This window comes from Anabrus simplex, chromosome 2 (assembly GCF_040414725.1).
Source record: "Anabrus simplex isolate iqAnaSimp1 chromosome 2, ASM4041472v1, whole genome shotgun sequence".
NCBI lineage: Eukaryota > Metazoa > Arthropoda > Insecta > Orthoptera > Tettigoniidae > Anabrus > Anabrus simplex.
In genome coordinates, this window is record NC_090266.1 from 268,388,396 (window position 1) to 268,413,187 (window position 24,792).

General features: G+C 40.3%; 1 protein-coding gene across 1 annotated transcript in view; it reads left to right on the top strand.

Annotated features, from left to right (window-relative positions):
- Nucleotides 1-24,792, top strand: part of LOC136863509 (uncharacterized) — a 931,909-nt gene that overhangs the window by 656,851 nt on the left and 250,266 nt on the right. Inside the window, exon 10 of the mRNA XM_068225974.1 lies at nt 11,393-11,647. Coding sequence (XP_068082075.1) covers nt 11,393-11,647 — 255 coding nt within the window. The remainder of the gene's footprint in view (nt 1-11,392; nt 11,648-24,792) is intronic.

Genomic DNA, 24,792 nt, shown 5'->3' on the forward strand with positions numbered 1-24,792 from the left:
TGTAAATGCCATTATTGCCATATGTAATTCTCTAATATTAGTCGCTCCCTCTACCTGGACATTATCCTTATATCAAACTGCCTCCATATACTGCTGTCTTCAGTAAGTTCTAACATATACACTCCCTTTGTTCATTAATTATCCCTGGAATATCCTTCCTAGAACCTGTTTCTGCCGTAAAGTATCTATACAAATCCTTCCATGGTTCCCCAGAATCCATGTGGCTGCCAGGTATGTTCGCCATCACGTTATCCTTCACTGACTCTCTTGACAAACACAATTTCCTAGAAATTTCCTTTAGGTTCTCTTTACTCCCGCAACCATTCCCAACTGTATTTCTTTCTAACCTGCACGTTCTTCTCAATATCTTTATCTCCCTGTTATATTACAGTGGGTCCTTCCAATTCCCTACCTCCATTGAAGGTACATACCTGTTTTCACACTCCTCAACAATTGTTTTAAACCCAACCCGTGGGCTGTTTGCATTGTTATTTATCATTTTTCACTGATTATACTTGCCTTATGAAATTTCCTCCATGTCACTCTTATTAACCATATGGTTTTACCTAATAATCCTACTTTTACAGGCTTCATTTCTATTACTTTTTTTAACTACAACAAAAGCAGCTTTATGATCACTTATAGCATTTATCACTTCAGTTACTCTATAGAGCTTATTTGGTTTTATCAGAACTACATCTAGAATAATTTTCCCCCTAGCTAGTTCCATCAGTTTCTCATTCAGCTTCCCTTCCCAGATTAACTTATTCATCACTTGTTGAACATGTTTCAGTCATTCACATTCCCTTCCCAGTTAACAGTTGGTAAATTGAGATCAACCGCTACAATAACGTTCCTTTCTGCATCGTTCCCCACTTAGCTGATTATCTTTCAACTAGATCCGCATCTGCATCAACACTAGACTTGCCAAGTCTGTACACCCCAGAAACATCAAGTTGCCTATTTTCTTTAGAGATAAGTCTTACACATACAATTTCCATTTTCTCATCATTAACATACATTCCTCTTTCACCATCATGAATACTCCCCCTCCTATCGTTCCGAAGCTGCCTGTACAACAAATAACCCAGTTCCTCGAGAAAATTTCCGCGTCCATACTATCACTCCTCAGCCACAATTCAACTCCTGTTACAATATCTGGCAATTACATATCTATCAAATTACGATCTTTACAATACTTCTACAGCTTAACACTGGCAGTTTTATGTCGTCCTTATTTCACTTCCTGCTTCATATATTGTTATCACCGCTCCCTAGTCCCCGCCCCCACCTCCCTGAATGTACTCACTATAACTCTTCTAAACAAACTCCCTAACTTAAATGCACAATTTGGGTTCAATCGAACGCCATATGAGCGTAGATCTCCTTCCTACCTATTATGCTCTACAAATCTCACACCCAATTTCTCACATACCCACTCTATAGTCTTATTTAAATCCCCAGCCAACCCCCCACCCCCACCCCAGTCAGTATCCCTCCCACACATTATCTCACTGATAACAATTTCTGCCTCCGTGTTGTCGTAACCAGATCCTACACATCCCCAAGTATGTTAACTTAGTATCTATTCCTGGTTGCCTTACGTTGTTGATAGCAACGTTGAAAATTACCACCTACTTCTTATCCTCCTCCATTTTCATCAATATCTGCGTCGATCTAATTCCTGGAAAAGACTCCATCCTGCCTCCCTTTTATCCACACACTTTCCCCACATGCTTAACAATTGAGTCGCTCATCTCATTTGATCCCGTCATCTTCCGATCTGCCGTAACTTTCCTGAATGCTGCATAAGCTATTCCCACCACACTTCACTCCCTCTCACTACCCCGTTCCACCTCCCTCTTCCTATCCTCTACTCTACGTTTCCATTTCCTATAGTTCCCTTTCATCTTGCCTCGTACCTACTCTGTAAAACTTCGCCGATCTCCATCTTCCCTCTGCCGTTTACCATCTGCTGTCCATTTCATGACATTGTTGAGGTATTTTTGTAGTTGTTCACATTCCTGTAACTTATTTATTACTCTATACAGTATAACATGATCCGCAAAAAGCCTTGTCTGTGATGTATTGCAACCGTTAGGGCTTTAATCGTCGCACCAAATTAAGTATGAACCAGCTCTGAACACAACAGGCGACAAAATGAAACTGGCTCCGTTAGTTGGGCAACAACTCTGGGTATAATTAAGGCAATATTATTTAACTTGGTTTCACAAACAGATGTACAGATGAAACATTTGGATGAGAACCGTCAGAAGTCACTTACCAGGCTTAAAGTCTCATCCTCCCTACTTTCATAAGATCACCGGCTGAATTCGTAGAGCAATATGGGTAATGGAATGTTCGATAAAGAAATAAAATAGGCACTATCTAAAATAATGAAAGTAGGATTCTATAATATGAGAGGAATATACTAATATTTGTTAAATGAGAAGAATCTCCGTTCAAGTATATATTCTAAACATTTTTATTTATACTGATATGAACCACACAAATAATGTTCTATCTCAACATATGAGTAAAAGAAAACAATTAAACTGACACAATTATATACATTACATGCCTTCTTTTCTTGAAATTGTCTTGGCATATTAATTCTTGGCGTACACCAATTAACTCGATCAGCATACACTGATAAATGAGTTTATTTATTTTATAAAAATGGATATTGAATGGTATCCTTTATTTATTAAACTCTTGTCACAAATGGATATTAAATATGGTTCCGGTACCGGGGATCGAACTCGAGCCTCCTGGGTAAGAACCAGGTATCCTTTATTTGTTAGTCATGATTTGGATAGAGAGAAAAAATTTAACACAATATAAGCACATCTGTTATACACACGAGATTGCATTGCCGAGTATCGAACATGTGATCGATTTGACCACGACAAATGTATATTTAAATTGAACACTTACGATGAACATACACGCTGAACATATATGTGCGTATCCTGGGTTTACCTAACAAATTATATATTTAAAAAAATCAGTCAAAGCTGGAATCAACCCATCACCATAGTATACTTTGGGAAATAATAAAACACACAGAAACATACATATAAAAAATATCAAATATATTTACACAACATATCTTGAAGATATGGCTTAACCAAGCCATAATATCTGGTTAAATCTTCGCTCCAGCATCATTCGAACCAACAGGCTTCGGCTTCCAAGGTAAACATTTTTGGACTCCAATCAGAGGCTAAATTAATGCTTAGCATGAGAAGGGATCTATCCTTCACAAAATCAGGAAATTATCCGTGTTACTCGCAACGTATAATTAGAATAGAATTGAGACTACTTTGGTGAATGAAAGGAGCTTAGTCCGTTAACATCGCTTTGCTGGAGACTGCAAAGTTTGCTCGGCCTAAAGTCGACCGGCATATACCTGTCAATCACAATAACAGCTGTAAGCAGCCCTAGGCTTTGGACACCATAAATCGTCCGTCACTCTCTCTTTCATTTTTCTTACATATCATCTCGGCTTATTGTCAAGTATGCACTCACTTGAAAGGCATTATTTCTAATAACTCGTTATCTGGCTATATATTCAGCCCAATTTAATATCTCACAACAGCTATCATTATTTAATCTTCCTTATCACTCCAACAACATAACATGTTACAGCTTCGCCCTCTCATGTCTTGCCATCGTATCTCAATCCGTTCATTTAATTCATAGAGAAGACTCCATTATTTCAGGCTATTTAATTCTTCTCACAATTTCATATATAATTATAAATTAATTACACCTCGGTTTGGATCAACTCCAATGATTATCTAATACTATCCGGGAATACAAATACCTGAATCGCAAACGTATAATTTATATCCAAACTACTCTGAAGATCTTTACCAGACGAAGAAATATAAATCTAGCTAACTTGCCGTTCTTCCCAAAGATAGTTCATATAAGCTAAGAACTTTGAAGTCTATATAATAATTCATGCAAATGAATTTTGTTAAATATCAATGATTATCTTAAAAATCACTTGATGATCCTAACTAATAATAATAAATCTTTCCCAGTCATACGCGCATAATGTTCCCTACATATTTAATATTTAATTATGACATTATAATATTTACAAATATTATTATTACTGGCATGCATATCTCATGTTTAGGGTATATAAAAGTATGTACTTAACACTTGGTGAGTAAGGCTTGCTGTCATCTAGGGTACATCTTAGATCTTTACACGAACATGATGAATATTCTTGTTCCTGGTAGTCCTCGGTTCTTCTTCATACGACGATCCATGATTCGAACTGTTGTTTTCTCAGTTGAATTTCGGGACGATCCTTGTAAAGCTGATTGCAGGTACTCAGGCGCGACTCTTGTAGGCTCCGAGTCTTGTTCGACGACCACTCACGAACATACAGAAAAATGGAGAATGAGTTATCAAATACTGTTTTATGCACTTTCAAAGGGGGCCTACTTGTATAGGTCCCGCAACAAAAGCTTGCCAAAGAAAGCTGCGCAGAACATCGGCAGTGTTCGGGTGGGCTCGGTAGTAGCACTGCACGCCCCCCTCACTTCGCTAAATCGCCTTACTCCCAGCAGTTGTTAATGAACCGTCTGCGCTGGCGGTCTGGCCAGCTGAACTGAGTGAAATCTCAGCGTGTGTGTGTAATGCCTTATTGTAGTTATAACCAGAGCCAGGACACATTACCCTATAGCATAATGATATTGTTGTACATGCAGAATCAAAAATATTGAATGAAATAACAATAACAAACAAAGAGATTAAGAATTATGTGATCGTAAAATAGCAGTTAACTTACCCAATGGCTTGCTTTAGTCCGCATCTTCTGAAAGAGGTTGAAAGCTACTCATATCGCCTTCACTGTCATCCGCGCTATCACTAACGCTCTCTCCGTCACTGTCGCTATCGTCCTCCAGATTAATGATTATGCTGTCTGATACTTCATCCATTATGTGATCGCTCGCAGTGTACTTATTCTCAGTATCGATTACTTGCCTACATCGACTCGACCATTCTTCTGCCCCAATTGACGCAATTCCTTCCATCAGCAATGTTCTTGCATCATCGAGTCTGAAAGTAACATTCTTTTGTGCTATATAATCTTTAACTTGAGCCCAAATCATTTCGATTGGGTTCAAGTCTGGATGGTATGATGGTAGACGCAAAATCGTATGCCCGTATGTTGCAAGTAGTCTGTCGATTTGATACGACTTATAGCGTGATTTATGGGATTTAATCAAAGCGTACAGTTGGGGTTTTATCATCTCTGTAGAAAACGGAATACCCTTATCAGTCAACCAATCCTACATAACTGTTTTTCTGGATGATGATGTGGGTGGACGCTCACATTGGACATTATGGTACGAGGCTTTATCAATCACGACTACAGAGTTGGGTGGCAGATTAGGAATTAATTTCTCTGTCAGATATTTCTCGTAGTTTCTATAGTTCATCTCATCGTGATAATCCCCTGTTGTTTGGTTGGATTTGAAAACCAACAAAGCATTTGGAATGAAACCTGCATCTGAACCGGCATGAACCACTATTAATCGTTGCCCTTTCGAGATAGGTGACTTCAGTCCATGAAGAGTACCGTCACTCCAAGCACTTGACTTGGTGTGCGAACTATGCAAATATGTCTCATCAGTGTAAACAATAGGCCTACCCTCTTGTCGGTACCCCTTTATGCTTTGTATGTACTGCACACGTAGGAGTCTTATGTCAGGCTTCTCCATAAGTATTCTACGCATGTCTTCTGTCTTTCTCCATCGAAAACCTAGGCCTCGAACTATCTTGCTTAGTGTTCTTACGCAACCTTTAAACTGTATATCCTCTACCAGTTTCTTACGGATCTTTTCAAGCGTTGGTCTCTCGCCTTCGGTATTGTGAAAATTGTGAATCGTGCGCCTGACCGCGCATTTCTCAAAATCGTCTAATTCACACTTCTTGACAGACTTCGGTCTTCTCTTTCCAGGCGTTGAAAATGAATTCACTTCACCCCTTTCGATCTTCTTTGCGTCTCGTATTACATTCCGCACGGACCTTTCCGACACACCCGTAGCTTCGGCCACTTTCTTTTGAATAGCACATAAGTTTCCAGTGGGGTGGGTTTCGTTTTTCATGAATGTATACACATTATAAATAACTTCTCTAGTTTGACTGTGTAAAGTTTTAGCACTCCCTAATTTAGAACGAAACGGGGGCATCGCTACGTACACTGAATATCATACTACAACAAATTCACTTTCAGCTACAAAATATAAATGAAATATTAATAATACAAGCACACGCTTCTTGCTTCTTTTCAATACACGCTTGATAAAGAGCTGTACACTGTGCCTCTCAGTGAGCGGTTGAGTAACAATGAGCCCGGTAATCAGCATTCGGGCGACACACAGGAGCCCCGCAACGAGCTTAAATTTCGCCAACAGATATTGGTCTCTGCGCACGTTTGAGTTTCGGCAAGCTCTTGTTGCGCTTAGTATAACAAGATCCACTCTTAAGTTGAAATAGATTAACGCAAGTAGTGATAAGTTGTAAAATCACTGTTCATTCCCTGACCGTCACACAGACTATCACAACGAATGTCCCTGAAGGATGCGAATATTAAATTTGTCAAAAACAGTTATTTAATTTTTGCTCAAAATGTCACTCGTTCTTAAATACTCAGGAGCGGTGATAATTAACTCTCGTATATTAATTGACTGTCTCACCACGCCAAATAACCCGAAGCGTTTGCCCTCCGTTGGTGATTGCACCATAAGTCATAACTAACTATCTTCCACGATTGTGATGTTAAAATGCCAAATTAAGGCTTCTATTCGGCAATTATGTACATTAACTTGTACCACACGGCGTATTCCGTAAAAATATTAAATCACATTGATGTGTTTCTTCAGTGGCACAACACTTGGTACACTGATATCCAGGTCCACTTCTAATATGTTGAGCTGCAACTACACAGACGACAAAAAGATAACGTGTTACCACTGCAGCTACACGGATGAGAATGAGATACAGTATCTGGGTCCAGGTCATACTTATAGCCTCCGGACAAATGAAATATGTCGCTGCTCAAAATATCGGTCCGGTAATCGGAGTCTTTGAACGACGTGATAACAGTCGAATTAAAGCTTATGACTTCTACTTTCTACTGAACATATGTGAAACCAAAGCGATCAGTAGGTTATTCATAATTTCCAAAGCGTCCTTTTGGAAAATCATGCGTCATGTTTCATCGTGCAATATCTCCCACTTTTTCCCACATGTTGTCAGATTTCAGTAGTCGCCTTTGATCTGCGTACTACTGTATGATAGGCGTCATTACTGATCCATATTTAAAGTATTGTATTTATATGCATTGACAGTCAGCCTAAAATACATTGGTTCGAATGGGACCTGATTTATAAATTTAGAAAAATTATTTCATATAGAAGTATTCTTCTTCTTCCTCTTTTTCGTAAATTATGGTGAGGTGGTACTAATGAATGCGGTGTTGAATTTATAGTGGGCATTTATTTTTCAAAAGTTAACACACCTTAATTCGGCCCGGTCTCCAAAAACCTCCATCTCCATGCGTGGCGTTATCTTCTCTTCTCGCTCGCTCGGAAAGAGAGTTCGGTTTCAAGGCTAGCAATACTGCGTTGCCCTCTACTCATTACAGCGTAGGAAAAATGCTCCTTCCGGACTGGCGCGTCGTGGATCATACCCCGGTTTGACATACAGAATGCTAACTACTGCATTATATGTCACAGGATGTTGCGGAAAACGGCATATATAATTAGCCAGACCTCCTAACATATCCATAGCATGATGGTGAACGGTCACAGTATTTAAGAAAACATGGAGGTCCAAAAATACTGCCCTGTGAGGATCACCTCTCAATTATTACAGTCCTCAATTTCGTCGATTATCTCCCACGATCTGCCCTATCAAAAGCCTCGGATAGCCATACAGTCCATTTTTCCTCCCGAATCTAAAATATCTGTTATATCTTGCTGGAATCCTAAAAGCTGAGCCTCACTGTCCTAAACACTAACTGTCTTCTATCAAGTCAGTTAGTAATTTCGAGAACGTGTCTAATATAATCAGAAATAATGCTTTCCCAGAACTTACAAAACAACACTATCACGGGCAGTTTTAAATTCTGTTAGCGTGTAGGAATTACAAATAAAAATAATCGACAGTCAATGTGCCGAAAAATGTCACTTCGATCAACAGCTATGACGTTGTTTCTCCCCCAGCATAATATAGACCCTGTTACACGAAGCGCACTCATCAACAGTCTACCCGCAGATTGCCGTAAGTATAAGTCTCATACTCACCCTCTTTTCACACTTATGCTTACATTCTGTATGTTATGAGTGTTACTAAGGGCTGATAACTGCTCTAGCGTCATCAGATGCAGGCCAGGATGCGCAATTGCTTCCTTATCAGCATACAATTGAAGTACAAAAATGGAACGTGCATCGGACTATATACACTGACTGACAGAGCAAATGCAACTCCAAGAAGGAGTGGTTCGAAAGGGATGAAAGTTGGGGAAAAAACAGAGACGGCACGGACGAATAATTGATGTTTATTTCAAACCGATATGCAGGTTACACAATGCGCACGGCATCGACTCAGTAGGATGTAGGACCACCGCGAGCGGCGATGCACGCAGAAACACGTCGAGGTACAGAGTCAATAAGAGTGCGGATGGTGTCCTGAGGGATGGTTCTCCATTCTCTGTCAACCATTTGCCACAGTTGGTCGTCCGTACGAGGCTGGGGCAGAGTTTGCAAACGGCGTCCAATGAGATCCCACACGTGTTCGATTGGTGAGAGATCCGGAGAGTACGCTGGCCACGGAAGCATCTGTACACCTCGTAGAGCCTGTTGGGAGATGCGAGCAGTGTGTGGGCGGGCATTATCCTGCTGAAACAGAGCCTTGGGCAGCCTCTGAAGGTACGGGAGTGCCACCGGCCGCAGCACATGCTGCACGTAGCGGTGGGCATTTAACGTGCCTTGAATACGCACTAGAGGTGACGTGGAATCATACGCAATAGCGCCCCAAACCATGATGCCGCGTTGTCTAGCGGTAGGGCGCTCCACAGTTACGGCCGGATTTGACCTTTCTCCACGCCGACGCCACACTCGTCTGCGGTGACTATCACTGACAGAACAGAAGCGTGACGCATCGGAGAACGCGACGTTCCGCCATTCCCTCATCCAAGTCGCTCTAGCCCGGCATCATGCCAGGCGTGCACGTCTATGCTGTGGAGTCAACGGTAGTCTTCTGAGCGGACGCCGGGAGTGCATGCCTCCTTCAACCAATCGACGGGAAATTGTTCTGGTCGATATTGGAACAGCCAGGGTGTCTTGCACATGCTGAAGAATGGCGGTTGACGTGGCGTGCGGGGCTGCCACCGCTTGGCGGCGGATGCGCCGATCCTCGCGTGCTGACGTCACTCGGGCTGCGCCTGGACCCCTCGCACGTGCCACATGTCCCTGCGCCAACCATCTTCGCCACAGGCGCTGCACCGTGGACATCCCTATGGGTATCGGCTGCGATTTGACGTAGCGACCAACCTGCCCTTCTCAGCCCGATCACCATACCCCTCGTAAAGTCGTCTGTCTGCTGGAAATGCCTCCGTTGACGGCGGCCTGGCATTCTTAGCTATACACGTGTCCTGTGGCACACGACAACACGTTCTACAATGACTGTCGGCTGAGAAATCACGGTACGAAGTGGGCCATTCGCCAACGCCGTGTCCCATTTATCGTTCGCTACGTGCGCAGCACAGCGGCGCATTTCACATCATGAGCATACCTCAGTGACGTCAGTCTACCCTGCAATTGGCATAAAGTTCTAACCACTCCTTCTTGGTGTTGCATTTGCTCTGTCAGTCAGTGTATCTTGCCTTTATTATCTTACTTATAACCTCCCAAATCGCCTCCATACATTTTACCATAGAGGAGAGGTTCATCCTGCAGATTCAACGGCTCCGAATCAGATCAATACTTTTCGCGAATAAAAGCAAGCCTTTAAGCAAATAGGCCGCAGAATTCACTTAGAACAGAAAATCAACCCATGCAGATACAAATGTACCCACTTTTTCACTCAGTTTATTCTTGTCTCGGATAGGGTATGGGTATGCTCATTCCACAGAAGTTTTTTTCTATCCCAGACGTTGTTACTAACTTCCAAGGTTAGATCTAATTTAGTAAACGATGAATGTAGTCAAGAAGTGATATGGAATTGAGAGGGTATTCATGGTGAGTGGATTACGTCGTAGAGGTTCTCAGGTAAGTCCCAAATGTTAACATACTTCAAGTTACATACTACAACTTCTCAGATTCCTAACAGCAAAATCCTTGCAGAAACATCATTTATTCAAGACTGCAAGTTTCACCATCTTGTATCCAACTGTATAATATTGTTAATAACAATAGTGGTATGAACGCACTTAGAAATTTCTCGATAGGCCTGGTGAACGGAAACAAACTCTTCTAACGATAAGTGCTGTATTCTGACGACGGGCATACATCAGGGACTGCAGTGAAATCTAACGTAAGTATTTCTGCGCGCTACAACACAAGTTAGCGCATTTCTAATTTACTACTATTTAATCCTGTTTTCATTCCCACCACAGCAACAAGTTAATAATTCATAAATGGCTTCAGTATATAACATAAACAAAGCTTCCTCCGTACAGGCAATGACGGTCTCTTTAAGAGGAGGGTAAGGGCTTCCACTGTGTATAACCCAATAAGTGGTATAATGTGGAGGCTAATTATAAACAAAATCAAACTACATCTTCTTCTTTCCTGGATCTTTACCAAATTTCTGGGGTCAGCGCTAATGCTGACTAAGTCGAGTTTTACGACTGGGTGTCCTGCCTGACGTCAACCCAATGTGGAGTGGTACTTCCCCTACTGAGTTTTTCTGTGGTTGTAGGTAGTGGAAAATGTTGTATGTAAATGTAGATGTGTATTAGGATGGTCACAAACTCTCAGCCCCCGAGCTAGAAGAATTAACCAAACGTAGCTAAAATCCCCGGCCCTGCCGGTAATCGAACACAGCCTCCTTTGAACCGAAGATTACAACACTAACCATTCAACTAAAAAGCTGGATCATAAAAATATCAAACTACAAATGAAATAAAAAGAAGGCAAATGTGCGGAAACAGTTTTATTTCCAAATTGATCCTCCTATTCCTGTTGTGTTATAATGAAATAGTAGATTCGAAATTTCCAGGTATTTTGATTAGGTCTTTTAAAAGACGGAGGAAGGCCGCTTCCTTTTCAATCCTAGGAATTCGAGGTATATATACACCAGTACAGACACTTGTTTTATATGCAAACTGAAGCAACAACAACTACGTGTTCTTTTCCAGGTGTTGATCCCCGCCAGGCCACGCCACCCCCCATGCAGGTGACGGGCAAAGGAACAGCTGTGTATGGACCTACACCGCCTCCCTCGGTGGAATTGGACGACATTTGCCCCAAGACAACTTGCCCAGACTGTTCTGAAGCCCGGGAGAGCATTAAGTGTCATGACGGTGGTATCTCACTCTTCAACTTGGCAAGTCGCATGGAAATTCGACCATTTGGAAATAAGACCTTCCCTGAATTGCCTGTTCGCTCGTTAGGTAAGTCGATTATTTCATGTATTTGGACTAGAGCTAATGCATATTTCATCATGGAAGGTGTGTGGTAGAGTACGAAAGGACTGAATGATGTCCATATTGAAGGTTTATGCCGTCAATGATAGTTTATAACAGACAATCAACAAACAACCGTTAGGTTTGAAGCTAGAATAAGTTTAGAATTAATTTTTAACAAGTATTAACTAATGCAGACGATTACAGCATATGAGAAAAAACAAGTCAGCAGGTTGGTTTTTTTTTTTTTTGTGCCTAAAATAAATAAGTTGCTAATTTATCGATAGTTGTATATTTGATTAGAAAAATGTTCTGTGCAACGTTTTCAATTATTAGTCTACATAGATTTTTCCCATTCAGGTCACCAGATGTTCCCTAAACCAGGGTAGGGCTTATCAAATCCCAATACGTAACACAATTATAATTTAACGATGACTATAAAAGTAATTCATTAGCCATATCCCCAGCCGTTGTTCAATGAAGGAAGTTGGATATGAAAAGCCCTACTTTATAAATACCTTATAAGTGCTGTACGGGAATAAATTTTAAATAATGAAAGAAAGCTTGGTGTTCTTTGTGACCCTAACCTACTGAACATATGCTATGAGACGTACAGTCTTACGTGGAACTCGAACTTCAAGATCATGCCTGCTGTTTCAGGAAATATTTCCTTTTATTGAGAATGAAACCATTCTTTTTCAGTGTACACTCAATTATGGTAACCTATAAGCTTTACAATCGGTCGGACACGAATATAACACTTAGAACACTAGAGAATATCTGTTATAATAGTTAATTTTTTACAGGCACTTTGTAGGTTTCTTTTTTACAATTTGTTTTACGTCACACCGACACGGATAGGTCTTATGGTGAGGATGGGATGGGAAAGGCCTAGGAGTGGGACAGAAACGGCCGTGGCCTTAATTAAGGAACAGCCGCAGCATTTGCCTGGTAAGAAAATAGGAAACCACGGAAAACCATATTCAGGGCTGCCGACAGTGGGGCTCGAACCCACTATCTCCCGGATGCAAGCTCACGGCTGCGCGCCCCTAACCGCCCGGCCGACTCGCCCGGTGCAATTTTTAGTGTTCTAAGTGTTATATTCGTGTCCGACAGACTGAAAAACTTACAAGTTATATACTGAAGATCTCGTTAAGTGAAAATAAATGGACGATGTTACTTAATTATAACAGGTTTTGCATTTCTTTTTCTTTTTTGCTAGTGGCTTTACGTCGCACCGACACAGATAGGTCTTATGGCAACGATGGGATAGGAGAGGGCTAGGAGTTGGAAGGAAGCGGCCGTGGCCTTAATTAAGGTACAGCCCAAGCATTTGCCTGGTGTGAAAATTGGAAACCATGGAAAACCATCTTCAGGGCTGCCGACAATGGGATTTGAACCCACTACCTCCCGGATGAAAGCTCACAGCTGCGCGCCCCTAACCGCACGGCTAACTCGCCCGGTGGTTTTTTTATATTAACCGAGAATATATTATGACAAAGTTATAAATATATTAATCTTCCTATTTCTAATACTTTTATAACAAGTTTTCTTTAAGCAACTAGCACTCGTTCAATATATCAATCAATCAGTTTAATATTAGGTCCTTAAAACATGTTCTTTTCCGAGCTGTATCGCAATATCTAAAATGTTAATATTTATTGTGGTTCTCGCTAACTCTCGTATCGAATTACTGGTTTTTGAAGTTCCATTGACTTTTGTGTATAAATTTTTAATAATAATAATGATAATAGTATAATTATGTATAAATCTCCAGGTTTGCCGACTCTAGGGTTTGAACCTACTATGTCTTCAATGCAAGCGTAGAGCTTCATGAATCGTACCACATGGTTAACTCGCTCGGTCTGTGTAAACCAATTCATATAAAACGACTCTAAGTACAACGGTTTACTGACCTCTCGGTGCTGTCGGCTGCATAGAAATATCTTTCAAAATCTCCTTACTGACTGATTAAAATAGCTATTCAATTAACCCGGAAGTCAGAGCAGCACCAAACCGAATAATGATTATAATTATTTCTTCTACTGTAGAAGCTGAGCCCAGCCAGTGAGCGAGAGATCCCAAGGTGGACCGTTCGTTCACGGCTTTCTGTTTTCTATAGGTATTTAAGGGAAAAAGGGGTGACGAAAGACCAAACAAATATTTTTAAAACAACATTCTGACATTTATTGACACAAGCATTCATTGAACAACAAAATATCCTTGCTGAGATTAAATACAATAATCTTCACCCTTGCAGTCGACGGTTAAGACTCTGAAATTAAAATATCAAAAGGATTAGGCCTTTACTGCCTTTAAAGGAAAATCAATTTTTAAATGAAAATATAACCTGAGCCTTCTATAATTGCATTTACAAAAGAAATTAGCAAGCAGTTATCTCGTCTATTATTTCAATAACAAAATCAAACTGAATCTTCCATGTATTTATTACAATTTCAACACGTGGTCACTGTTAGCTACTTGATCAATTTCGTTAATTAAGGTAGGTAACATTCGTTAATGACATCAGTAGAAATTCTGTTAGAAAATCTGAGTCAACTCTAAGATAGTAATTAATTAATAATTATTATTCATTTCCAGTATAATCTGGGTAACATTTGCTTTGATTATCACACGATCATGTTCACAAATTGGTGTATTTCATTAGATAATTCTCACTCTAATCATGACACACACTTGTCAAATTAATTAATTAATTATTAAATTATTATCATTATTACTCGTTACCTCCTAAGCTCAAATTAATTATGTCGTTTGTGGACATTAAATACAGTGCAAGAGAAAAATTAAAAGTTTCGAATCAGTTTGAAAATATTTGTAAAATTTAATTATAAATGCACTGGAAAATTTATTATAATCACGTGTGAATTAGTTAAAGATTAATTTATAAATCGTTTACCTTTCCTGAAAATGAACTAGACAATCTTTCGTCTAAATCAGTGATAAATAAAAATTAAATCCTAGCCTAGTCTTACCTGACGTTATTCTCAGCAAATTGTTCCTTAAAGTACACTTAACAAATCATCATGGTGGCAAATCAACGTTGAAATAATCCGTGCCGTCGCGATGAACGCACGACCAGATTAAAACACACTGAATAATTTAATACGTGAAAATATTTCTAACTACATCACACACACATCACATTCACAGAAGGGTAATACGTATTTTATGTACACAATATTTACAACGAATCCTGCCATTATGAATTAAGTAATTATTTTTAACATGAGCGTCAATAAGATTCGGTAGATGAACTCATGTCTGGTAACATTCTCCATTCAATTAGTGGCTCGTGATCGAACTAGTGTTATCACCTGAAATGAAATACTCTTTAAATGACAACGAAGATCCATCTAAATTTCAGAGATTAACTTGAAGTTTCTAATAGAATTCAATAATCATCACCGTCACATGGGTTACAAGTCGCAAGTGTAGCGTTCATGAGCCTTAATCACATTATTATTATTCCCTACTCATGAAATGTATTCAACACGTGCTCCGCTTTATTACAATTCACATTTTGTTCCAAAGACACAAGCAACAAATTATTCAATTAATATCCCGCAGGATCACCAATATTCCAGGCGCAATCATGAACTGAGCGCATCAAATATCATATGTAAGAAAATTCTAAATCAATTTATAGCTCACGACCGTTTAATAACATTTTTAACCCGGTCTTCTACTTGAATTTATTATTATTTTTAGTGATTATTAGGTCTCCTGAAATGTCATGAAAGTAGATGACACGATCTTAAAGAATTGCAAGTGAACTTAGATGACACTCAGTTCAACACTTCTTCACAAAAATGAAGTACAACTCCATATCACGATATTTCCAATATCACACGTAAGCAAATGAAGTTTATCGCGTGGTCAGTGATTTTTTAACATGTCTAAATCCTACATTTGAGAATTCACTCAAAGACAGACTACAACAACTAGTCTAATAGATTGTAAATTTCAGTCACACACATGTAACTCTGTCTGTCTGTCTGTCTGTCTGTCTGTCTGTCTGTCTGTCTGTCTGTCTGTCTGTCTGTCTGTCTGTCTGTCTGTCTGTCTGTCTGTCTGTCTGTCTGTCTGTCTGAGAATGAAAATGGAAATAACTCAAACTACTGCAAAAACTAATAGAACTACGATCTAAGGAAGAAAGATCATCTAGTTTTACATAAATGAGAAATATATCAGACAATTAAAAATGGTACTCAAGTTTAGCTGAAGTTCGATTCCAGGTTGAGGTCCGTCTTTCCGGTATTTTCCCGTCAGTCAACACCTCCAGCCAGAAATGCCTTACATGCTTAGCAGGTCATGCAGACACAGCTGTAGGCGTCCCACGATGAAATGACGCTGAATCTTGTAGAAGAAGAATCCATCTTGAAGTTCACGTCTATTCGTTGGGATGAGTTTCGCCACGTGCCAGTAACGTTAAGCTGTAACTAAGGCAACAAATATTAGAATTTGCACACACACGTCGGAATATTTAATGTTCTCGTGGAGAAATAAACTTAACTTGGATCCACTAATTTCGAAGTACACTCCATAAGGATTTATCGTAAATAACTGCAATAAATTGGCAAAGTAGATGTCCGCCTGCACGGCTGAATTTATTTCCACGTGGTCCCGATGAATAAGCAGAGTCGCACAGTAGAGTAGAGCAGCAGAGTAGTAGAGCAGAGAGTGATTTAATGCGAACGCGAGGTTTTACAGTTTTAGCTCGGGGGTGTGCCTTTTATAGAGACGATCATTGGTTCACACAGTCTCTTGTAATTGGTCGTGACTGTTCTGGAAGCTTGTCGTCTGCTCGCCCGCTTGTCGGCATGCGCCTGTTTCTCGCTTGGGAAACTAGTCTGTCACGTGATCAACTCCTGTACTCAATCGAAGACGGATCAATACTTGCTCCCTCTGATTTAAAAAAAACAGTTAGGTGCATCACATAGCTTTCCAAATGATAAATCCAACTCTTGACGAACAATAAAACTTTCAATGTCGACCTGTAGTAAATAATCCAATAATGACCAAATTTGACGGGTACAGTATTAACTATAAATATTGGTTATATATGTGGAAATAAAAAGTTAGCACAGGGTAGGCTGGCGTGGAGAGCTGAATAAAACCAGTCCACGGACTGATGACCGGAACAACACAACCTGTCCTTCACGTTTAATGTTAACTGTTAGCCTACTAGTTTTCACAATGGGCGGTTTTCAAATATTCTAAAGTCATTCGAAATTAGACTTAGTCCTCAGAATTTAAACTGGTATTTATTTCTAGTGTAAGCTGAGTGACACATAGGCTGTATGCCTCAAGAAGTGGATGGATAGATAGATAGATAGATAGATAGATAGATAGATAGATAGATAGATAGATAGATAGATAGATAGATAGATATGTTGAGGGTCAATGTTCCCTCATATTGCATACTCTTTGGGTGATGCATTTATTCCATGGATATGTATAGTCTCCGTGGATCAACTGTGCATTGTATTTATGTATGTCAGGGGTAGAGCAGTACCAGTCGGTAAGTAGTTGCTGAATTGATACAGCAGTAAATAAGCTGTCGCTAAGTTGCAGTTGTAGAGATGGCTTAGTAAGTTGTACAGTTGTTTAATATGTGTAGAGTGGGATGGTACTTGTGCATGACGTAGTAATCTGTGTACTAGAAGAGTGAACGTGAACAGAGATGTTGAACAAACCATTCATTAACTAACATGTGGTATCGTGGTTACATTACTCTTCGCATAGCCAGATAGTTAGTTCACCTACAAAGGTTATGGGCCCAGAGATCCAGAGATCCAGATCGATTGTCTGCTCCGTATGTTCCAGATGGTTCCAGAAGATCGACAAAGCTACAGAGCTAGAAGGTTCCAGAAAGTTCCAGTGAGTTATTTTTCGGTGTGTTTGCTTAAATAGTGAAGGCTATCTAGTGACAATGGCGATTCATGTAATTTTTGATTAACATAAATCAGGGAACAAGAATGTAGTAACTGTATCAGTCCAGTCTCAACCTCAAAAGTTTAATGTTCAATCAGTTAAAGTCAGTATTGAAAATTAAGTTGAAGGTAATGCAGGGAATTCAGATCAAATTGTAGAAGAGAAACGAATTAGGAGGAAACCAGTGTGGCATGATGATTATATCACAGATGTGGATAAGGTAGTCGAAGAAACAGAAGAAGAAATGCTATTTGCATTAGTTGTTCAGTCAGAGGTTGATGTCCCATCGTGTTACAGTGATGTTAAGTTTTGTAGTGATAGATTACAATGGGAAAGAGCTATTGAGGAAGAGCTACATTCACTTGAAGAAAATGATACATGGGTAGAAGGTGGAGATTATGTCAAATTATGTACATCATGTATTGGTTCACTGATGTATGCAACAAATGGTTCAAGACCTGACTTCGCTTTTGCAATGTCCTACCTTAGTAGATTTCAAAACAAGCCATCTGATGAACTATGGTTAGCACTGAAATGAAATGGCGTATGGCTTGCAGTCCTTGGAGTGTCCGAGGACATGTTTGGCTCGCCAGGTGCAGGTCTTTTGATTTGACTCCCGTAGGCTACCCGCACGTCGTGATGAGGATTAAATGATGATGAAAACAACACATACGCCCAGCCCCGTGCCAGGGAAGTTAACCTATGATGATTAAAATTCGCGACCCTGCCGGGGATCGAACCCGGGCCCCTGTGACCAAAGGCCAGCACGCTAACCATTCGGCCATTGAGCCGGACATAGTTAGCATTAAAAATACTACTTAGATATTTAAAAGGAACGTTGGACATAAAACTGAAGTATTGTAAATCAAACAACTGTTATGTGTTAACTGGTTATGCAGATGCAGATTTTGCTAGATACTTTGATCGTAAGTCAACTTCAGATTGTGTATTTAAGGTGTTTAATAACAAGGTAGCATGGAAATGTAAGAAGCAAAGTGTTGTAGCGCTAAGCACTGCAGAAGCAGAATTAATATCAATGTGTCAAGCGACTGGAAAGGCAATGTTCTTGAAAAAAAGTGTTGGTATACTTCAGTATTGATACAGGGTGTATAACAATATTTGAAGACAATCAGAGTACAATAAAGGTTGTAAATAATCCGGATCAGAAGCGAATGAAGCGCATAGGCATTAAATATAACTTTGTCAACATCAAGTGGAAAGGAAACATGTACATCTATATATATAAAATAAGAGTTTTGTCTGTGCATTGCTCAGAATTTGAAAAGAATGCTATTTCTGTATCGGTCATGCCCACAGTAACAAGGAAATGCACTTTTTACTTTTCCGTAACGTCTGTCTGTCTGTCTGTCTGTCTGTCTGTCTGTCTGTCTGTCTGTCTGTCTGTCTGTCTGTCTGTCTGTCTGTCTGTCTGTCTGTCTGTCTGTCTGTCTGTCTGTCTGTCTGTCTGTCTGTCTGTATGAATGTATGTACACGCATCACTAGAAAACGGCTAACCGAGCTCGATAGCTGCAGTCGCTTAAGTGCGGCCAGTATCCAGTATTCGGGAGATAGTAGGTTCGAATCCCACTGTCGGCAGCCCTGAAGATGGTTTTCCGTGGTTTCCCATTTTCACACCAGGCAAATGCTGGGGCTGTACCTTAATTAAGGCCACGGCCGCTTCCTTCCCAGTCCTAGCCCTTTCCTGTCCCATCGTCGCCATAAGACCTACCTGTGTCGGTGCGACGTAAAGCCAATAGCAAAAGAAGCAAGAAAACGGCTAAAGATAATTTAATGAATATCGATATACAAAGTCGGGGAATAAATCGCTACAATCTAAGCGAGAAATAATTTTATTCACGTTGATAGAAATGGTAGTTTAGGGGAAGGCCTAAAATTTAATTTTCAAATATTTATGTTATTAGTGGTCCTATCTTAATAAAAATTGGTATGCAAAGTCTGAGAATAAGCCGCTAGAATCTAGGCCATAAATAATTTTATTCACGCTGAGTCAAATGGTAGTTTAAGGGAAGGCCTAAAATTTAATTCTTAAATATTTTCTTCATTAGTGGTCCTATCTCATTGAAAACTGGTATAAAAAGTCGGAGAATAAGCCACTACAATATAGGCTATAAATCATTTTATTCACGCTGAACAAAATGGTAGATCAGGGGAAGGCCTAAAATTTAATTCTCAAATATGTATGTTGTTAGTGGTCGTATCGACAAATACTACTTAACCAAAGTTATATAATTTCCGACCATTTATGTCTTATACATTTTTACCGTACCGGCTATGATAACATAAATATTCATGAATTTGTATTTTTGTTGCTCATACGTACGACGGCGAGCCACGAGATAATGGGTTAACAGAATTTTATGAAAATCGGTATATAGAGTCGGGGAATAAGAAACTACAGTCTAAGCTAAAAACAATTTTATTCACCCGGGATGAAATTGTAGTTTAAGCGAAGCCGCCTAAAATTTAATTTTTAAATACCTATGTTTTTGGTCCTATCGAAAAGTACTACATAAAAAAAGTTGCAGAGAATAAAATTTCCGATTATTTATGTTTTATTCAGTATTACCGTACCGACTATGATGAGTGGTATTCCAGAGTCGGAAGAAAACTAAATGTGAAGGCCTACAACATCGAAAGCGCATAACATTGATCAACAATAACATTGCATTGACCATTGTTTATTGTGATGTTATTTGTCTCTTACGCTGCCTCTCAACACCGATAGATGGGATTACTGCTGCGTACCGAGTATAATAGCCTGACTGAATATTGGCGGGAAATAGTCGGGGAGGTAGAAAACTTTCTTCTTTTGCATGCTATTCCTCTGGTTCATACATTTTCCGATACAGCTGGTACGTAACACACTGGTTCTTCATAGTATTCCAGTTATTCGATCCCTACTCTGACGCGCTGTTTTGAATGAGCAGTGTAAATACTTAAGGCAGAGGCTGACCTAGTAGTATAGCCTGGTCTATAATGACAATTTAGGCTTATTCCAAATTTTAGCACCACAATTCATTAAATAACTGGAAATTCAACCCTGAAAAGAGCCGTTTCTAAGAAAAGCTTCTTCCTCTTCACTTTTATTAAATTCTACATTCATTTTATTCCAAATTATCATTGAAGAGGGGTTTCCTCCTCTGGCCTGGAGGAAAAGTTTGCCTCCAAGTCAGATAGATTTTTTCCGCCGCCAGTGTAGTGAATTGATATTTTTCGACTCATTGGGTACTCCTAGGAAACAGATTAGTAAAAGGGCATAGTTTATGCCCTGGGAGTCTGCACTATTATGTGTGTCAGTGGTAGAGCAGTACCAGTCGCTATGTAGTTGCTGAATTGATACAGCAGTAAATAACCTGTCGCTAAGTTGCAGTTGTAGAAATGGCTTAGCAAGTTGTACAGTTGTTTAATATGTGTACAGTGGGATGGTATTTGTGCATGACGTAGTAACCTGTGTACTAGAAGAGTGAACGTGTACAGAGATGTTGGGATGTTGAATAAACCATTCATTTAACTAACATGTGGTATCGTGGTTATGTTACTCCTCGCATAGCCCGATAGTTAGTTCCCCTTCAAGATAGACAGAGAACGAATACACTCATGATTCGAGACTACTGTGTTCCAGGAACATGAACAAATATATTTATTTCTTACTAGCATTTGTACCCGTTATTCGCACGGGAATTTGCAGTGGATTACATGTTGCCTTCAAGGATTTATACGAAGTAACATGGCTCCATTCACACGTTTAATGCGACATGTTAAAATGATATTTTCCTACGACAGCGCGTGGCAGTAACGTGAAATATGACGAAGCTGAACAAAGTCGAGAGAGAATTACGACGGTTTGCGAATATATTGTACGGTACAGTTTCTGGTCCGAAGTTTTGAGAAATTCTCCGTGTTTCTCAGGATGCATATTGTGTCTCTGACCACCGGCGTGGCGCTCTGACGTTGATGATACCTCTCTTAATATCTGCTGCATCGAGAAAAGCAAAATGGTTCTTTATTTTTTCCTGTTACCCACCTTGAAGTAACATACAAGAAATGTCCCACGGGACTTGGACTAAACATCCAATGTTTCATAATCATCTGCGTTATAATCTGTCGTTCGATAAATACGTGCGTGGTATAAAGGAACGGAAATAACATGTGCTCAAACGTTTGTTATATACAGTCTTTTGAATGTCAACGGAAATATTTGAGAAAAACCTTCCTACAAATAGCAACTCCATCTAATTATTATGACATCATATGCACCTGATAACACAATCCTGAGTAATAAGATTCCAAATACATAGTTTAGTTGATTTAAATACAGCCAGTTTTCCACTTTTATGAGTTTGAAAACAGATAGACAGACACCAAAAGGAAAAGTTCTACCTCATGTTTCCTCGGTGTTCAGTTTCATTAGGTGATGTTAATTTTCAAGCCGTGCGAAATGTGATGCATCCTCTCATTTTCTCCTGTTATGGATCCTTCAAATAATTGTAGGTCTGTGAGGGTGTCCGTCACTGGCTGCAGAGCATGAAGCCCATAGAAATTCTTATTTTTCTCCGTCATTTGAAGAGTAAGTGAAATTATGTTCATAACAAAAGTCATTTAAACCGAAGGGTTATTTCAAATATTGTCCACAGATTTTATGTTGTAATCTTGTCGCCACAGAGTTGGTGACTGGGGCCGATGAATTGGAGTGTTTGTTGCGTTCTTTTTTTTTTTACCTCGTCGCCATAGAGTTGTGTTGTAACCAAGGTTGAGATTTACAAAACGCAACTTTATTATTCGCTTCAAATGCAAAATACACTATTTACACAAATAAAACTGAAATTTAACTTGAAGCAAAATGAATTAGGAATCTTGAGAAAGAGTCTATCTTTTGTACACTATATACAAGTTTGTAGTATTTACATCCACTACTATCTCGAAAAGATAGTCCTTGATATGAAAAGTCGATAGTCGAAAACTATCAGAAGTACTGACATAAATGTTTTGGAAAGTCCTTCCTTGCTGAGTTCATAAAAGCAAGTTCAATGTTGGAAGAATTCTTACTTGGCGAAACCAAGGGAGCTTGCATTAATTAGGGAAATATAACGGTATGTAATAGTACGACTGGATATGGGCAGCGGAATAAGAGGAGCGGTGACCAGAGGTGAGACCTCGTACTGCCAGAAATTCAGTCCACCTGGCCGAAGCACATTTTCAAGAGGAGTAGCCTCCGTGCTCGACGTAGGGTGTATTCTGGAGCTGGACACCGGGGCAAGTGGGCATCTGGACAGGTTGGGAGTTCCTCTTTATAGTACACACACGACTGTTCAGGCACGCGCACTGAGGGCTGCGCGTCGAGGCTAGAAGAATGACACACTGGCGCGCGTGTAGCTGGCTGGCGGAGCGAGAAGGGAGCGCCGGACATACAACACCCTCCCCTCCGAAATACGCCGGTACGGCGTGAAACGGCGGCGGCGCTGGCGACGGCTGCGATGCTGGGCCGGAGCTGCTGATGTCTCTGTTGGATTGTCCGGAGCTGGGACCGGGCGGAGTGGCGCTGTCTCGTCCTGAAAGGAACCCATGGTTATTAAATGGTCTAAAGCTCGTTCAGCATTAGATTTATCTGGCTGAGCAATAGAATCAATAGCTGGACATGGGCGGTAGCGCAGACGTATCTGGTCTTGATGGCGGCAGATACGTTTCTCCGTAGTCTGTATTTCGTCGAGACGATGACCCAAAGATCTGCAGATGACTCCAGGTATCCAGAGTGGGTTTGACCTGAATGTCCGGGTGTAGACCTTGTCGTTGACTGAGAACTTCGTTGGTGAGGTCTGAGACTGGGCCGGAAGAGGCTGCAACAGAGAAAGTAAAGTTCTGTGAGGTCGTCCATGGAGCTTCTGTGCAGGAGTGATATTATCAGCGCCGGGCAGAGTTCTGTAGTTGCTTAAGAGTTGGAGTAATGCTTGGTCTTTAGTTAAGCCTGAAGAGACAGCTTTTTTCATACTTCTCTTAAATGTTTGTACAAAGCGTTCAGCTTCACCATTAGATTGAGGGTGAAAAGGCGGTGCTAGGATATGACGAATGCCATTATATGTACAAAATTTCTTAAAAGCAGTAGCTGTAAATTGAGGTCCGTTGTCCGAAATGAGTACTTGAGGTAAGCCTTCTGTAGTAAATATTTTCTGTAGAGCACGAATGGTAGCTTCGGTCGTAGTAGTCGAATGCATATCCACTACATATGGAAAGTGCGATAGTGAATCGATGACTATTAACCACATGGAATTGAGGAAAGGACCTGCGAAATCGATGTGAACTCGTTCCCATGGAGTAGTAGCAGGAGGCCATGAAGCTAGATCAGAAGACGGGGCGTTCTGATTCAGTTGACATTGTTCACAATGACGGATGAGCTTTTCGATGGCGGCATCAATACCGGGCCAGTAGCAGTGTTGACGTGCTAGTTGCTTCGTTCGGGATATACCCCAATGGCTTTGGTGTAATAATTCGAGAACTTGTTTCTGTAGGCTAAGTGGGATAACCACTCGGAAGATGGTGCCTGCTTCTAGGAGTACGACTCCAGCACGAGTCGTGAGACGATGCTGCATACGATGATAAGGTGCAAGGTGGGCGGGAAGATCGCTCTGAAGAGGCCAACCGTTGCGGATGTAAGTACGCACAGTAGCAAGTGTACTGTCCTTATCCGTAGCTTTAGCTATGCAGGTAGCATCAATAGGAAAACTGGAGACAGTATCTTCAAGCTCTATGTCCAACTGAAGACATTCAGATTCTTGAGAATCGAAGGCAGTATCAGGACCAACTGGTAAGCGTGAGAGGGCATCAGCATTACAATGCTGGGATGTGGCTCGATAGACAATCTGATAGGAATAATCAGAAAGGAACATGGACCATCTTTGAAGCTTTCTGAGGGAATTCTCAGGGATCTTATTACCAGGATGGAATAAGTGTACGAGAGGCTTATGATCAGTAATGATCAGGAAATGGTTGCCATAGAGATATTCATTGAAACGGCGAATACCAAAGATGATGGCTAAAGCTTCTTTCTCTATCTGTGAGTATCGACGTTGATGGTCATTAAGTGTTTTCGAAGCGAAAGCGATGGGGCGTTCCCGTCCATGACGATCCTTCTGGGAGAGAACGGCACCGACACCGTAGTC